This window comes from Brassica rapa, chromosome A08 (assembly GCF_000309985.2).
Source record: "Brassica rapa cultivar Chiifu-401-42 chromosome A08, CAAS_Brap_v3.01, whole genome shotgun sequence".
Taxonomy (NCBI): domain Eukaryota; kingdom Viridiplantae; phylum Streptophyta; class Magnoliopsida; order Brassicales; family Brassicaceae; genus Brassica; species Brassica rapa.
The window spans coordinates 18496290-18510912 of record NC_024802.2 but is presented as its reverse complement, the minus strand read 5'-3'; the positions used below and the strand labels follow the sequence as shown (position 1 = coordinate 18510912).

Here is a 14623-nt window from a genome sequence, read left to right as displayed (position 1 = left end):
TTTTACTCTTCAGAATTCAAATTTTGAAAAAATTCATATTTGAAATTATAAAATGTCTTTTGGAGATATTCTTAAAAAGATGATAGACTTTCCGGATTCGAAACCTACTAAATCTAACTTTAGTTTGTGTGATCAGACGATACAAATATCTAATTACCATTGATAAATAGACTTATATGAGATTAGTCGGTTGGACTTCTACTCACTGAGTATTCTCCGGTTATCAAAAAGGAAAAAAAATCTTAAGTTAATAACGGTATTAGTAAAATGGTTAATAGCGGCCGCTACACTTTTTTTTCGCCAAGATGAAGAGTGAACACTTTTATGATTACTCATAAAAATTTATTCTGACTTATATGCCGAATATCAAACAGAAAACGATGTACAATATTTTCAGAATATTTGTATACAATGGCAAGTTAAGTGATACTTAAGAGAATAACAATGGAAGTAAACCAAGTGTTAGTTAATTTTAGACTAATTTAGAACATTTGTGTTTTACTTAACTGTTATGAGGTAAGAGCAAAATTATTGGTTGGAAACTGTAACAGATTCTAAAAGAAAAAAGTAATTAATATTATATTTGTTTTGGTAGATTTAATTTTCTAAAGCTAATTGAATGGTTAGTAAAATGACAATTGTCCTTGTAAATTAGTAATCCATCCTTAAAACTTGGGAGTTTAGAACTTCGCTCTACTCTCTTTCCTATTTTAATTTTTTTTTAAATGATAAGAACCTTTTTAAATATTGCCATAGGAGCTGCTCTGAGCTAATTCTTTTTTGACCTATTTAATTATAAGTGTCTAGTGTATTTAATATAGATTATATTTTAGGATTTGAATTTAACGATATAATTTTGTTAAATCAACTATTAGATAAATTAGATATCATTAAAAATATATACATCAAAAACAATCATGATCCAGAAAAAAATATATTGAACTGTAACAATTAAATTAAAATATTTTGATCAGTCATTTGCCAATTAGTTGATTTTTATTTACCCAATTAATATTTACTTCATTATCTGTCATTTAACTAATGTACTCATTCTTTATTTACTATATCCTTTCACATAGCCGTTGCTGCTGCATTTTTTAAAGAGTATTTGAAACTGCATTTTTCCTGATAGAATCATATTAATTTATTAACTATATACCAATCTATATGAAAAAGACAAAATCTAGAGCCCAAACCCCATGGTTTGTGTATATATATTCAACCCATAGCATCCCTAACCACAGTTCATTTATCACAATCTTAATTTTTGAACTTCGTTTTTATTTGTCAACTTGAACTTTTGGTTACAATTAATAGTTTTGATTAAACAAGAAAAATGGGGTTTCAAAAAAAAAAATTAAACAATAAAAATAGTATATGGCCAGTTAAGTAAATCTAAATATAAGCGAGTTTGCAGTATTAGACTTTGAGCACGAGATAATGACACGTGAGGGGATAAGATTGTCGTATAGCTCAACTAGCCACTGAATCAGCCTCACGTTCACCAATCAGTCCTCTGCATTTAGTCGCCTGCACGACCTTGTCTTCTCCTCTTGGTGGAATGTATTAACTATTTTTTTCTAGTTTTTTTTTTGCAACTGAAATTTTCTTTTTTAGTTTCTTTTTTTTTTGAACTGGTTCTTTTTTAGTTTCTTCTAGTAAAAACTAATGTCGATTCGATAGTACCTGTCCCAATATACACTAACATCGATTCTAATTTTGTATGGTAGATAAAAGTGGAGACTAATTTTAGTTTATTTTACTCATGTTTATAACAGTAGTAATCGTCATTTTCATTGAGATTAAAACAAATGAAATTTCAGCTTTTCGAGATAATATTATTAAATGCGCCTGCTGACGAATAAACAAACATTGTAGTGGATTTGCTTATGTCGAAAAATATCTATCCCGGCCGTTGCGGCTCTGCACCTCTACCACGTACATCGTGCCTAAACATGATGCTTACAATAACATTGGTGGTTTATATTTGGTGTTCACATATATGGTTGGGTATTTAATTAATATTGAATATTTGAATGTTGTGTAAAAGGGGTTTGAATGAGTGATAGAGAACGACATTTTATTCTAGAGCTAATACAATGATAAAAAATTAAACTCCAAAAATATTTATACATGTACAGCTATAAACACTGGTGTTTATACACAACCTTCAATGTAATCGCAAACGGGGTATTTAAATCTTTTTGCAGATCTCTTGCAAGTCAATTCACTCAGTCTTAGAAATCTCGACTCATAGTCAAGACTAATTCCTAGAACTTGTGTAGCACCGACAATTCTTGTCATATAAAACATAGATAGTTGGTCCACGATTAAAATCACAACAGAAAGACTCTAGCCATAGTTTTCAACTGTAAAATGAACCTTTTCAACTGCTGAAGTACAATAAGTTGTTTTTTTTTTTCATGTTTACTCATATTCTTCTAGTTTAATGTAAGAAATTCTATTTAACCAGCATATTATGTGAAAATCAAAATGGAGAAATTTCACTCACCTACCAAATTTTATTTTCTAAGAGACAAAAGTATGCATGGTGGTATGGCATTAATGCCTTCAAAGGTCAGTAATGCTTGTGTCTGGTTCGAGATTAATTATAAATTCTAAACTATTATTTTTAGAAACTGATATATGTTATCTAACGATTAAAAACACTAACACATGTTAATCACTTTAAAAAGAATGAAAGATACAGAATAAAGAAAATATGGAAATAGGCTAAAAAGGGAGGAATAGACGTCGAATATAACACGTCGAAGACACATTTTGAATTGCATATAAACATAGTTATAAAATGTGAATATCAAAGAAAATTGCTTTTAAATGATTTATAATTAGAATAATACAGTTGTCTAATCTCTAATCATGAAGTATTAGATAATTGTGTTTCTAACTTTAAAGTGACCAAGATTATGATCTTGTTCTTAACTATCCCGACGATACTGCATTAAGATCGTCAAAATCACTTGGAGAATACGTCAAACATAATTTAGAGATGTCGGTATCGATCACACACTTGTCTTTATGACAAAAAAAAACTCCAAATTTAGCAAAATAAAACTGGTCCTCCTGAGGGGTAAATCAAGTTTGACCCAGCCACGTCAAAGCTCTAATCTTTAATGTCCACGTCATCATTTTCTGTTTCTTAGTCCCTTCCAAGGCCGGTGCCTCCCATCGTACGTTCCTCATCTCGCCAACATTATTCTCAGAGGATCAACGGCTGTGATCTTACTTTTAAATTTTAATTTTCTTATATATTCTCCTGGGCCTTTAAGGCCCCATTTAACCATGGTTAGTTTCTAACACTCGGGTTAAGCTGTGGGGAGAGGTTAAATGCGAGTGACCAGAGAGAGAGAGAGAGAGAGATAGGAACAAAGAAAGAACAGCTCCAAGCGAGAGAGACCTGCCTGAGTCGACTCGGACCGAGTTGATTTTGTTACTGTATTCGCTTTCGATCTCTTCCACCTCCGTTGGCTGTTTCAATCTAAGCTCATTTCCCCCTCGCCGGCGCGTCATTTTCTCTTCTCCGTCGAGCCTGGTGAGAGAGTCTTTCTTTTATAAAGCTTACGTTTTTAAGTATGAACCTGAGAAAGTTAGATAGGTCTGTTCATGTGTGTTGTTGCTTTTGGAGATCTATGCTGAGATTAAGCTTAAAGTTTTGATTTTTATTGTGTTTACTTGCAGATTCGTTGTGTTTAATGTCATCTTAGGGTCTAACTACGGAAGCTCGTTGTGGAGTTTGATTCATTCTTTGGTTTGATTGGTGGTCTATTGGATCTAGCCGAGGAAGAAAGGATCTATCTTTAGCTTTTGATTCGTCTCCCACGCTCATGTCACGTAAGCTAGACAGTCCTATTCAAACACAAATGGCAGTTTCGGTTCTAAAGAGTCCCCTCACCGGGGAGTTTCATGAGTTTAACAGTTTAGGATTAGGAGGAATGAAGTCTCCTGTGGTGGGTCGTAGGCGTGTTTTTGTACAGACGGATACTGGTTGTGTGCTGGGGTTGGATCTGGATCGTAGCGACAACGCTCACACAGTGAAAAGGAAGTTACAGGTTGCTCTTCATTTCCCTACGGATGAAAGCTCCTTGACCTTTGGGGATTTGGTGCTTAAGAACGATCTAACAGCTGTGAGGAGTGACTCTCCTCTGCTACTAACTAGGAACAGTTTTCATAGAAGCTCATCGACTCCATGTCTTTCGCCAATGAGGGGTGGTGGTGATGTTCAGCAGCATAGAGATGAGAGCGGTTCTATAGAGATTCTTGGGAACTCGGTTTGTTTGAGGCAAGTCGTTAAGGATATCACTAAGGCCTTGAAGAGGGATGTTGAGCCAGTTGCTGTCCATAGCGGCCTTGGAGGTGTTTACTTCTTTAAGAACGTTCGTGGAGAGAGCGTTGCGATTGTGAAACCAACTGATGAGGAGCCTTTTGCTCCTAACAACCCTAAAGGCTTTGTTGGCAAGGCGCTTGGACAGCCTGGTTTGAAACGCTCCGTGCGCGTTGGGGAGACGGGTTACAGAGAGGTCGCGGCTTATCTCCTTGATAAGGATGGTTTCGCAAAGGTTCCTCCCACTGCTCTTGTGAAGATATCTCACTCCATATTCAATGTCAATAATGGTGTGAAGGGTGGGAGCAAGCGTATGGAGAAGATGTTGGTGAGCAAGATTGCTTCCTTGCAGCAGTTTATACCTCATGATTATGACGCTAGCGAGCACGGAACGTCGAGCTTCCCTGTTTCGGCCGTGCACCGTGTAGGGATTCTTGATATCAGAATCTTGAATACTGATAGGCACTCAGGGAACCTTCTGGTCAGGAAGCTGGACGGTGTTGGGATGTTTGGACAAGTGGAGCTGATTCCGATTGATCACGGTCTCTCCTTGCCGGAGACTCTGGAGGATCCTTACTTCGAGTGGATTCATTGGCCTCAGGCGTCGATACCGTTCTCTGAAGAGGAGCTGAAGTACATAGCGAGTCTTGATCCTTTTGAGGATTGTGAGATGCTGAGAAGGGAGCTTCCTATGGTGCGTGAGGCGAGTCTCCGTGTTTTGATTCTGTGTACTGTTTTGCTCAAGGAAGCTGCTGCGTATGGGTTGTGTTTGGCTGAGATTGGTGAGATGATGACGAGAGAGGTTCGTCCTGGAGATGAGGAGCCGAGTGAGATTGAAGTGGTGTGTCTAGAGGCTAGGAGTTTGATAGGAGAGAAGGAAGCTGAGTCACCAAGATCAGACTTGGGTGGTGAGGTTGAGTTCCAGTTTGATTTGGACTGTGAGGAAGCATTTCCACTAGGGTTCACTCGTAGTCATCTTCCAAAGGTCGAAGAAGAGGAAGAAGATGATGAAGAGGAAGAAGACATCAAAGAGAAGGATGGGAATGTAGAGAAAATGCAGGCGGTTACTAAGCTTTCAATGTCACTCAAAACCACTCTTCTAGGTGAGAAGAGCCAAAAGTATCAGAAACATCCAGGAACTAGAGCAGAGAGTGCATATGCGTCGTCTGCACACAGGAGTGCAGAAGAACAGATTCCAGCAAGCACTAGCTTTGTGAAGCTCTCGGATATGAGTGAAGAGGAGTGGACTATGTTCCTGGAGAAGTATCAGGAGCTGCTTTATCCAGCTTTTGCAAAGCGTAAGGCGATAACTTTAGGACAGAATCTGAGGCAGAGGCTGGGAACTTCTTGCCAGTTTTGAGGATGTCAGAGACTGAAGAAGAAGAAGAAGAATAAAGGATCGTGTAGAGTCTTGTTTCTAAGGGCTTTTGCCTGAGACTGGACTTGGTGGAACAAGATGGTGAAGAAGGGATGATGAGTGGTATGGATTTAGTGTAAATATTCGTTGATTCAGCTTTTAGTGTGGAGGAGACTCAAGAGATGGAGAGAGAGTAATTTTCTTTGCATTATTTTTTAACTTCGTAAACCTCTAGGATCTTGTTGGTTTATGCTGTCTAGTTCAAAGCCATGTATAGCCCTCTTTTATGTTTTATAAGTCACTTTGTAGATTAGAAAAATAAATGGGATAATAGAGAACTTTGTTTCATATCATCGTCTACTATTTTTTTGTGAACTTGATCATCTTCATTTTGCACATATTCCTTCAACTGCTCTTGCCAAGACTACTCAATCTTTAAACGTCAGTGTTTGCTTCTATTCAAGCTTTTTTTTATCTATGCGAGCATAGCCCATCTAGCTGCCTGTTACGACCGTCCATCAAAACGGAGATTCTTGTCATTAGAATCTTGAATGGTGTTTGAAAAGATTCGGTTGCCAAGTATAGAGCTAGTTTAGATTGATCACTTTGCTATGGGCATTAGTCCCTTTGTCTGAATAGGACGTAAGTTCAATGACGGTACTAGAGAGGCATGCCTTTCATTTTGCTTAAGGAGAGGCGAAGAGTCTAGTGATGTTCAAGTGGTCTGTGTAGAGGCTAAATGAGTCTACAAGGTCAGGCTTTGATCATGATGATGAGTTCAAGTTTCATTTTAATTATGAAGATAAGACACATTTTACTCCAAAAAAGCATTATAGGGGAAGAAAAGAAGACAACAGTAGTCTCGTGGCAGTGATCCTAACAACATATGTTTCTTTTCATGACACAATGTTGTTGCTTCTTACTCTTGATTCTTTCTCTGCGTATGTACATATTACAAAGGCTGACAAAAGAAGTACATATTACAAAGATCAAGATCTGTTTCGTCCTCATGTTTTGAATAATAATGAAACTATATATACATATGTCCATCAAAATATACAACTTGAAAGTTTTGAGACGTTAATTAAAAAATAAATAATAATAATTATTATTATATTCTTGTTAATGTGAATCAATCAATCCGCATATTTAACCTTTACAACGTATGTACACACAACGATAACAAATTATGTACCAACTTTTCGTTTAGAAGCAAAGATATATGAATACTTACACGTTTTACTTTCCTATATATTGGTGTACTCGCGCGGCCATAATAGTAAGTTAATTAATCGATCTTTTCTCTATATAGTTAATGGTTTATGTCCAGGATCTGGCCAACTTTGACTTCAAACCTCTTTAGGTCTGCCGGTTAATTGAGCTATAATTTCATATATATACTCTATTGTACAACTTGAAAAATTTATGAACCAATATATCTATACCCGATTCATTAAAAAGTAATTGAGTTTATTCAATAGCTATAAATTAAGACATTAATACACTGGCCTTTTAGTAGGCATAACAAACATCATAAGCAAACAACCCAAAGTCAAAATGCACAAAGTATAAGTACAAACGAAAGTACATTTCTTCTATAATGAAGTCTCGAAAGGGAAATATTGTAAAACCATGGATACCATGGTCGTAACTTATTAGTAAAAGCTTCTTTTGAAACTCACTTCATCATGTATATATGGTTAGTATATTGGTGGAGGGGGTGAGCTATAGCTATAACTATAGCTTGGAGGTGGCGGAGAGCTGTAGATGTAAGATGGTGATGGAGGAGAATTGTACACGTACGGAGGTGGGGGAGGAGACTTGTAAACATATGGTGGAGGTGGTGGAGAGCTGTAGACATAAGGAGGTGGTGGAGGAGACTTGTAGACATATGGTGGAGGTGGTGGAGAGCTATACACGTAGGGAGGTGGTGGAGGAGACTTGTAAACATACGGGGGAGGCGGTGGAGAGCTGTAGACATAAGGAGGTGGTGGAGGAGACTTGTAGACATACGGGGGAGGCGGTGGAGAGCTGTAGACATAAGGAGGTGGTGGAGGAGACTTGTAAACATACGGAGGAGGTGGTGGAGAGCTATATACGTATGGAGGTGGTGGAGGAGACTTATAGACATAAGGAGGAGGTGGTGGAGAGCTATAGACGTATGGAGGTGGTGGAGGAGACTTGTAGACATATGGTGGTGGTGGTGGAGAGCTATATACGTATGGAGGTGGTGGAGGAGACTTGTAGACATATGGTGGAGGTGGTGGAGAGCTATAGACGTATGGAGGTGGTGGAGGAGACTTGTAGACATATGGTGGTGGTGGTGGAGAGCTATAGACGTATGGAGGTGGTGGAGGAGACTTGTAGACATATGGTGGAGGTGGTGGAGAGCTATAGACGTATGGAGGTGGTGGAGGAGACTTGTAGACATATGGTGGTGGTGGTGGAGAGCTATAGACGTATGGAGGTGGTGGAGGAGACTTGTAGACATATGGTGGAGGTGGTGGAGAGCTATAGACGTATGGAGGTGGTGGAGGAGACTTGTAGACATACGGAGGAGGTGGTGGAGAGCTATAGACGTATGGAGGTGGTGGAGGAGACTTGTAGACATACGGTGGTGGTGGTGGAGACTTGTAAACATATGGTGGTGGTGGTGGAGAGCTATAGACATATGGAGGTGGTGGAGGAGACTTGTAGACATATGGTGGTGGTGGTGGAGAACTATAGACGTAGGGAGGTGGTGGAGGAGACTTGTAGACATATGGAGGTGGTGGTGGAGAGCTATAGACGTATGGAGGTGGTGGAGGAGACTTGTAAACATAGGGAGGAGGCGGTGGAGAGCTGTAGACGTATGGAGGTGGTGGAGGCGACTTGTAGACATACGGAGGAGGTGGTGCAGAGCTATAGACATATGGAGGTGGGGGAGGAGACTTGTAAATATACGGAGGAGGTGGTGGAGAGGGATATACGTATGGAGGTGGCGGAGGAGACTTGTAGACATACGGTGGTGGTGGTGGAGAGCTATAGACATATGGAGGTGGTGGAGGAGACTTGTAGACATATGGTGGTGGTGGTGGTGGAGAGCTATAAACGTATGGAGGTGGTGGAGGAGACTTGTAAACATAGGGAGGAGGAGGTGGAGAGCTGTAGACGTAAGGAGGAGGTGGTGGCGAGTTGTAAACATATGGAGGAGGCGGTGGAGAGCTATATGCGTATGGAGGAGACTTGTAAACATATGGTGGAAGCCATGGATAACTATAAGCATATGGTGGTGGTGATGGAGGAGAATATTGTGCACTTGAATGAACAACAATGGTAAACAAAGCCAAGACCAACATAAGTAGAGATGGCCAATTGGGATTGGCCATGTTGACAAAACTGTTATACTCTCTAAGCCTCTCTAACCAACTTATTGTTGAATATGTTGTAATAGCAACCGAGCAGTTTATATAGCAGTCATCACTGCAATTGGTATGATTGTTTATTGAAGGTTATGAATGTTTCTTATTGCAATAGGGTTAAATTGTTTAATAAGTCAAATTAACTTCAGATTTTGTTTAAGATAAAAATCAGGAAGAAGTCTTTGGTAGCTACCCTTTACTAACTTTCAAATCGGATGGTTAGACTTTGAAGTTGTCAATTTAAACTCAACGTCATTTAGTAGTGTAGCGTTAGATGGCTAAAGAGCATAAGCAAAAGAACTTTTCCATGTTCTTATAGTTAAATTTGAAAAAGAACATTTCGAGTTGATGTAACGTATATAATTATGATTTTACATTCACACATGTACGCGTGACAGGAGAGGCATAACATATAAAACATATGCATAGGTTTTATAGTGACCTTGCAAAACTTTTGCTAAGACAACGTTTCAAAATGTACTTCACTTGCTCTTCCAAGTTAGTTTGGTTTCTCTTAAAATAATATCTGCAGACTTCAAACTCGAACAACTTGCTTGCAAATTTAAGAAGACATTTATGGATCATAAAAAATCATTTTGATCACAAAAAGTAAATATCTCCTTTAATTAGGGTAAGCAATTGGAAAAAAACTGGCAAGAACATGACAGATGAATGAAACGTTTTGGTTTAAACTTTGAAGTTGTCAATGTGTAAACTCCATGTTATTTTTGGAAGACTCTTTCTATTGTGTTTGTTTATTGAGCTATAGAGTTTTATATCTTATTGTCTGTGCATAGAACAAAACCAAAGTGCAATAAATCTTTCTGATAGATTATTAAGCTACTAATTATTGCATGGTACAATATGTTTATTATGAACATATCACTAGTCACGTAAATGCGCTCGGTTTTCAGAAATATATTAACTTTTCGATTTGATGACAGAAAAAAAAATCGACTTCAAGGCTGTGAGAATACTGGAGACGTTGTTACAAAAGCAAGGTAAAGCTATGAACCACTATTCATGTATAGTAAAATCTCGCGACACCGCAGAGATATCTCCTACAAGAAGACCGACATTAATGAAACATAGAAGGACTAGAAACTAGTTCACATTGGTTAGAAAAGGCTTAGAGAGAATAACAGTTTTGTCAACATGGCCAATAGTGTTTTTACTGTTTTTTTTTGGGATTCTTATGCTGAAAATTGCTGTTATGCCTGAGATACAAATCACCTGTATAAATCTTACATTTTCAACTAGTGAATTTTACATTTTTATATTAAAAGATGATTTATGCGATATATTTGGTTCAATTGCTTCCCCAACGAGGTTTCGTATATAGGCTTAAATTATACCAACAAGGTATATAGTAAACACCGAAATGGATTTTTCAAAGACTCTGATTTAACTATGATAGTTGTCTCTTGATTGCTAGTGGTTGTTAATTATATGTTGGTAATAAACATATACACAATATTTCTCACCTAAGAATGTTCCTCCATTTTCCTTTAAATTCTTGGGTAAAATATTGGTTATATTTTAAAATCGCAAGTTTTCAAAATGGTCTTATATTTCATGCTCCATTACCATGAATCCGTAATCTACATGTTAGCATTAAGTGTAATTTTGTGAGTGGTTACTAAAAGAAGAAAGTCACATTGGGCCGATTAAAAAGCCCAATCCAGTTCTTGCTCCTACACAGTTGTTGACGCTGTTGTCTTGTTATAAAATGCTTCTCCATGAAACCCTAACCTTAAACTACACAGCCGCTACTAGCATCAACCAAAAACAATTCTCAAAAAAAATTCTGCTTTTTTTCTTGATTACTAATCGATTTGAGGTCATAGGGCTTAGGATCATATAGCAAAGTTTGTTGATGTATTGGTTTTGTGCGCAGAAAGTTTGTATTTTTTTTGTATGTTTCGTGCTTATAGTATAAGCACCGTATAGCCCCTTGCATCTTTGAGTATATAGATGTAAGGAACCAATCGAGAAAAGGGTACTCTTTTGGTGCAATATATTGGCACTTGCGTTTCCTTTATTAATCTCTTGGGATGTTCATAAGCTTTTGAACTTGTCCAGAATATGCGTATTGGCCAATATGTATTCAGATATTGTGCTGCTGTTTTGTGGGCTTTGAGTTTTTTTGGTTACTTGTATTGGAAGTAGAGCATGATGATGAGAAACAAATAGCCTCTGAAATTAAAATTCATGTGGATTATATTACATACCTTCAAAGTTCTCTGAATTGCTCTGCTTCAATACTATTAAAACAGGATCATGACCTATTGATATAAGTTATGTCCAACAATTTTTTCTGTAAAAATATAAATCTAATTATATAACAATAAATAACCATACACGGTTAATACATATTTTGAAACCACTCCTTCCCAAATATTCGGACCAACTTCTCTCTTACCTAATCTGTCGGAGTACTTTGAATTTTTGAGAGAACAATTTCATATAAATAAAAAAATTTATGTTCTAAAATGACTTTCATTTCCTTTCTAAGTACACATGCAGAACAATATATGTTCTAAAATGGCTTTAAACTGCCCATTAAATTATTTTTTAAAACATTTTTCAAAAAAATTATTCCGTTTTTAGTGCGGATTGAATTTGATATTAGTTTTCAGATATAACACTCTAAGAACCGTTCCAGTATAAAAAATAACACAAATATAAAAATTAAATTACTCAAAAAATTTAAAACAAAAAATATACCCGCCCTTCGAAAGGGCGGGTCAGAATCTAGTTCTCTTTTAAATCTGTTAGTATTTTTGACCCTCATATTTCAGTTTGTTGATAGATATTTATTTTGATTCTTGTATAATTAGTTTGGTGTAAAGTCTTAATTTTTTTTTTGCCTGGAGATTGTTCTATGCACCTAAGAAAATCATAGTCTGTTTAAGCTGATTTAATGCTTCAGACTACACGAGCATGGTGCCATATTAAAATTCTTCAATGAGTTTTTGTTCATTCCATTTTAAGCATTTAACCTTGATATGGCTTGGCTTTTGAAGAACATTTTTCTTGATCTTAATCATCTTTTTAGGAACAATTATCATACTATATATTTACTGAATTCGAGAGCCTGTGAGAAATTGAAAAGCATACAATCAATTTTGCCCAAAATGAGACAAGAGTAATGATCATAGACTATCCAATTAAACCTTTGAGAGTACTCATGAAAATAGACTATCCAATTTGCTGAAGAGATAACCTGAAGGCGGCAGGACATTAAAGCTCTTTCCTTTGGTTAATATTTTCAACTTCTCATTTTAAACCGCTTATCTGAGAACTGAAAACACAGGTTGTGAGATATTGCTTGGATCACGCTGCACGAGTCTTTACAATGTTTTGTGACATATCCTACTGTTGTAGTTGAGCTAAAAGAAATCAAAGACTTTGTTCAAAAAAAAAAAAAATGAAAGACAAACCAATCATTACTCCACCACATTGCCTCATTGCCCACTTCTCTAGCTACATCCTCATAGAGAAAAGTTGTCCAAGAAAAAAAAAGAAAAGCTGTCTACTTTGGTAAAAATACATAAACCAACCAAATAACACGAGACACGTCACATGTAAATATGTAATGTAATATATACACACGAGGGGCTCTGTCTGAAACTGAGCTAAGCTCTGGTCGTCTCGCAATACGTGTCAAAGCAAAAGGCTTTCTTTACTTCTTTCTTCAAACACATCTTACCGTAGCAGAGAGAGAAATCAAGATAACATTTTGTAACAGAAAAAATGATTGGAATAAGCGTGCAGACATCAATGGATCTAATCGTCGCCGGAATCTCTCTAATGATCGGATTAGGGTTCTTCGCTCTCATCACCACCATCCTCTGCTCCGTCGCCTTCCTCCACCACGCCAAATCTACTTCTTAAAACAATTGTATCACAAAAAGATTCAAACTTTATCTACTTCTCTGCATACTCTGTTTCCACTGACAAAGACATTGTAATGTTAAATCGAAATAAAGTTTATTCATTTCACTTCTTGTTTCTCTGTTTACGCACAAACACCATTCCTCGGATCCCATCCGGGTCGGAAACGAACCCGAGCGGGCGGTAAAACCCGAGAACTCTCGGCTCCGAATACAGAGCGATGTTGCAGATCCCTTTCCTCCGCAGATCCTCGATCAGCCGCTCCATCACCGCCTTCCCCAGCCCCAAGCTCTGGAACGTCGGGTCAACCACCACGTCCCATATGATCGCGTTGAACACTCCGTCCCCCGTCGCCCTCGCGAACGCCACCGGCCGCCGCGTCTTCTCGTACTCCACCCACAGCATCGCGTCCGTGTGCCGCAGCGCCACCTCGATCTTCCCCGTGTCTCGCCGCGGGAACCCCACCGCGACGAAGACGGAGTTGAGGTGGTCCAGGTTTAGGCCTTCGGGAGTGCGGCGGAGGAGAAAGCCTTTGGACTGGAGATCCTCGTCGGTGATTGAGTAGATGGGCGGTTGTCTTTGCGTAGCCGATGGAAACGCAGCTTGTGAGGGCTGTACGGCTGCGTTTTGTGGGTTTGAGGTGGCTCTTAACCGGAGAGAAGGTGGAGGAGTGGAGATTGGGCCTCCGAGAAGCATGGTGGTCGTCAAAGTTTCGAACTTTCGCAAACAAAATGTTGAAAGATTGAAACTTTTTTTTTGTTTCTCTGACTGAGTTGGGGGATAAGGGGTGTGGATAAACTGTGTGTGGCTGTGAATAACTGGAGAAAGCTCTCTAGCTTTTACTGTTTCGAGTAAACAAAAATAAAATCGGATTGAAGAAAAACTCGTGGTCGTTAGAAGCCATTGTTGATTGGTCGTTGAGACTCAAGAGAGTTACAGTTTTGGCGGGCGGTATATAGTTAGGTAGTTTGAAAAGGAGAGAACAAATGCATTTAACGATACTTTTGAGTTTTGCTTAAGTGATCATCCTTGTTAGTTTGTATCACTCTTATGTTTAATCTAGATTTTTATCACTGCCGAATAATGCAAACAAGTTGCTGTTAGTGACTGATTGTTCTTTGGCTGTTTTGTGTGTTTAACAAAATTTTAAGATCTCTGGCACGTCATCGACAGTTCTTTCTTTCTCAGCAAAGATCCCTTCCCCTATAATGGTATTCGTTTTCGTGATATAGAAGCTCACATTACTTGTATCTATCTGCCTATTCAAAGATGGTTTTATATGGTAGCCTGGACAACGGTTTTGATTCTTTGGCGGGTTTGCTTCTTGTTGGAAACTATCATAAGATATTATTCTTATGATGTTGTCGTAATTTATAAAGTAACAAAAACTAGAAATATACATTGGCATATTCGCTAGAGCATTGCAGCTGGAACATGCAAGTCTTTATAAGTGTCATTGTTACTACTGTTTTTTTTTTTCTTCCAGTTCTGCAGCAGTGCAGCTTGTAACCATCTGGTAACGTTTATGTTCTGCTTTTGGTTTACTTTAACAGTGTACAGGAAATACCTGCGCAAACCAACTCCTTTGTATTCACTATTGTTCATGATGTTATCCCAGACTATATC

At 37.9% G+C, this 14623-nt stretch overlaps 3 protein-coding genes and 1 non-coding gene across 5 annotated transcripts; 2 read left to right on the top strand and 2 right to left on the bottom strand.

Annotated features, from left to right (window-relative positions):
- The first annotated feature begins 3292 nt into the window (after window positions 1–3292).
- Window positions 3293–6052, top strand: LOC103835483 (phosphatidylinositol 4-kinase gamma 5). The gene is made up of 2 exons (XM_009111665.3): window positions 3293–3553; window positions 3700–6052. Exon 2 carries the CDS (start codon window positions 3846–3848, stop codon window positions 5700–5702), a length of 1857 nt encoding a protein of 618 aa, XP_009109913.1. The 5' UTR covers window positions 3293–3553; window positions 3700–3845; the 3' UTR covers window positions 5703–6052.
- LOC103835482 (extensin-2) lies at window positions 5834–11353 on the bottom strand. Of its 2 annotated transcripts, XM_033277794.1 has the most exons (2): window positions 8925–11353; window positions 5834–8720 (listed from the first exon to the last, which is right to left on the bottom strand). In XM_033277794.1, the coding sequence occupies exons 1-2, from the start codon at window positions 9065–9067 to the stop codon at window positions 7400–7402; spliced, it is 1464 nt and encodes a 487-aa protein (XP_033133685.1). In that variant the 5' UTR covers window positions 9068–11353; the 3' UTR covers window positions 5834–7399. The 2 variants fall into 2 exon arrangements, with proteins under 2 accessions (XP_033133685.1, XP_033133684.1); XM_033277793.1 differs by having other exon boundaries at window positions 5834–11353.
- LOC117127568 lies at window positions 11270–11353 on the top strand. The gene has a single exon (XR_004450588.1). It is a non-coding gene; the product is annotated as a small nucleolar RNA R160 (small nucleolar RNA).
- Window positions 11354–12531: 1178 nt separating this feature from the next.
- LOC103835481 (serotonin N-acetyltransferase 2, chloroplastic) lies at window positions 12532–14007 on the bottom strand. Its single transcript, XM_009111663.3, has one exon. It carries the CDS (start codon window positions 13691–13693, stop codon window positions 13103–13105), a length of 591 nt encoding a protein of 196 aa, XP_009109911.1. The 5' UTR covers window positions 13694–14007; the 3' UTR covers window positions 12532–13102.
- Between the last annotated feature and the right edge of the window lie 616 nt (window positions 14008–14623).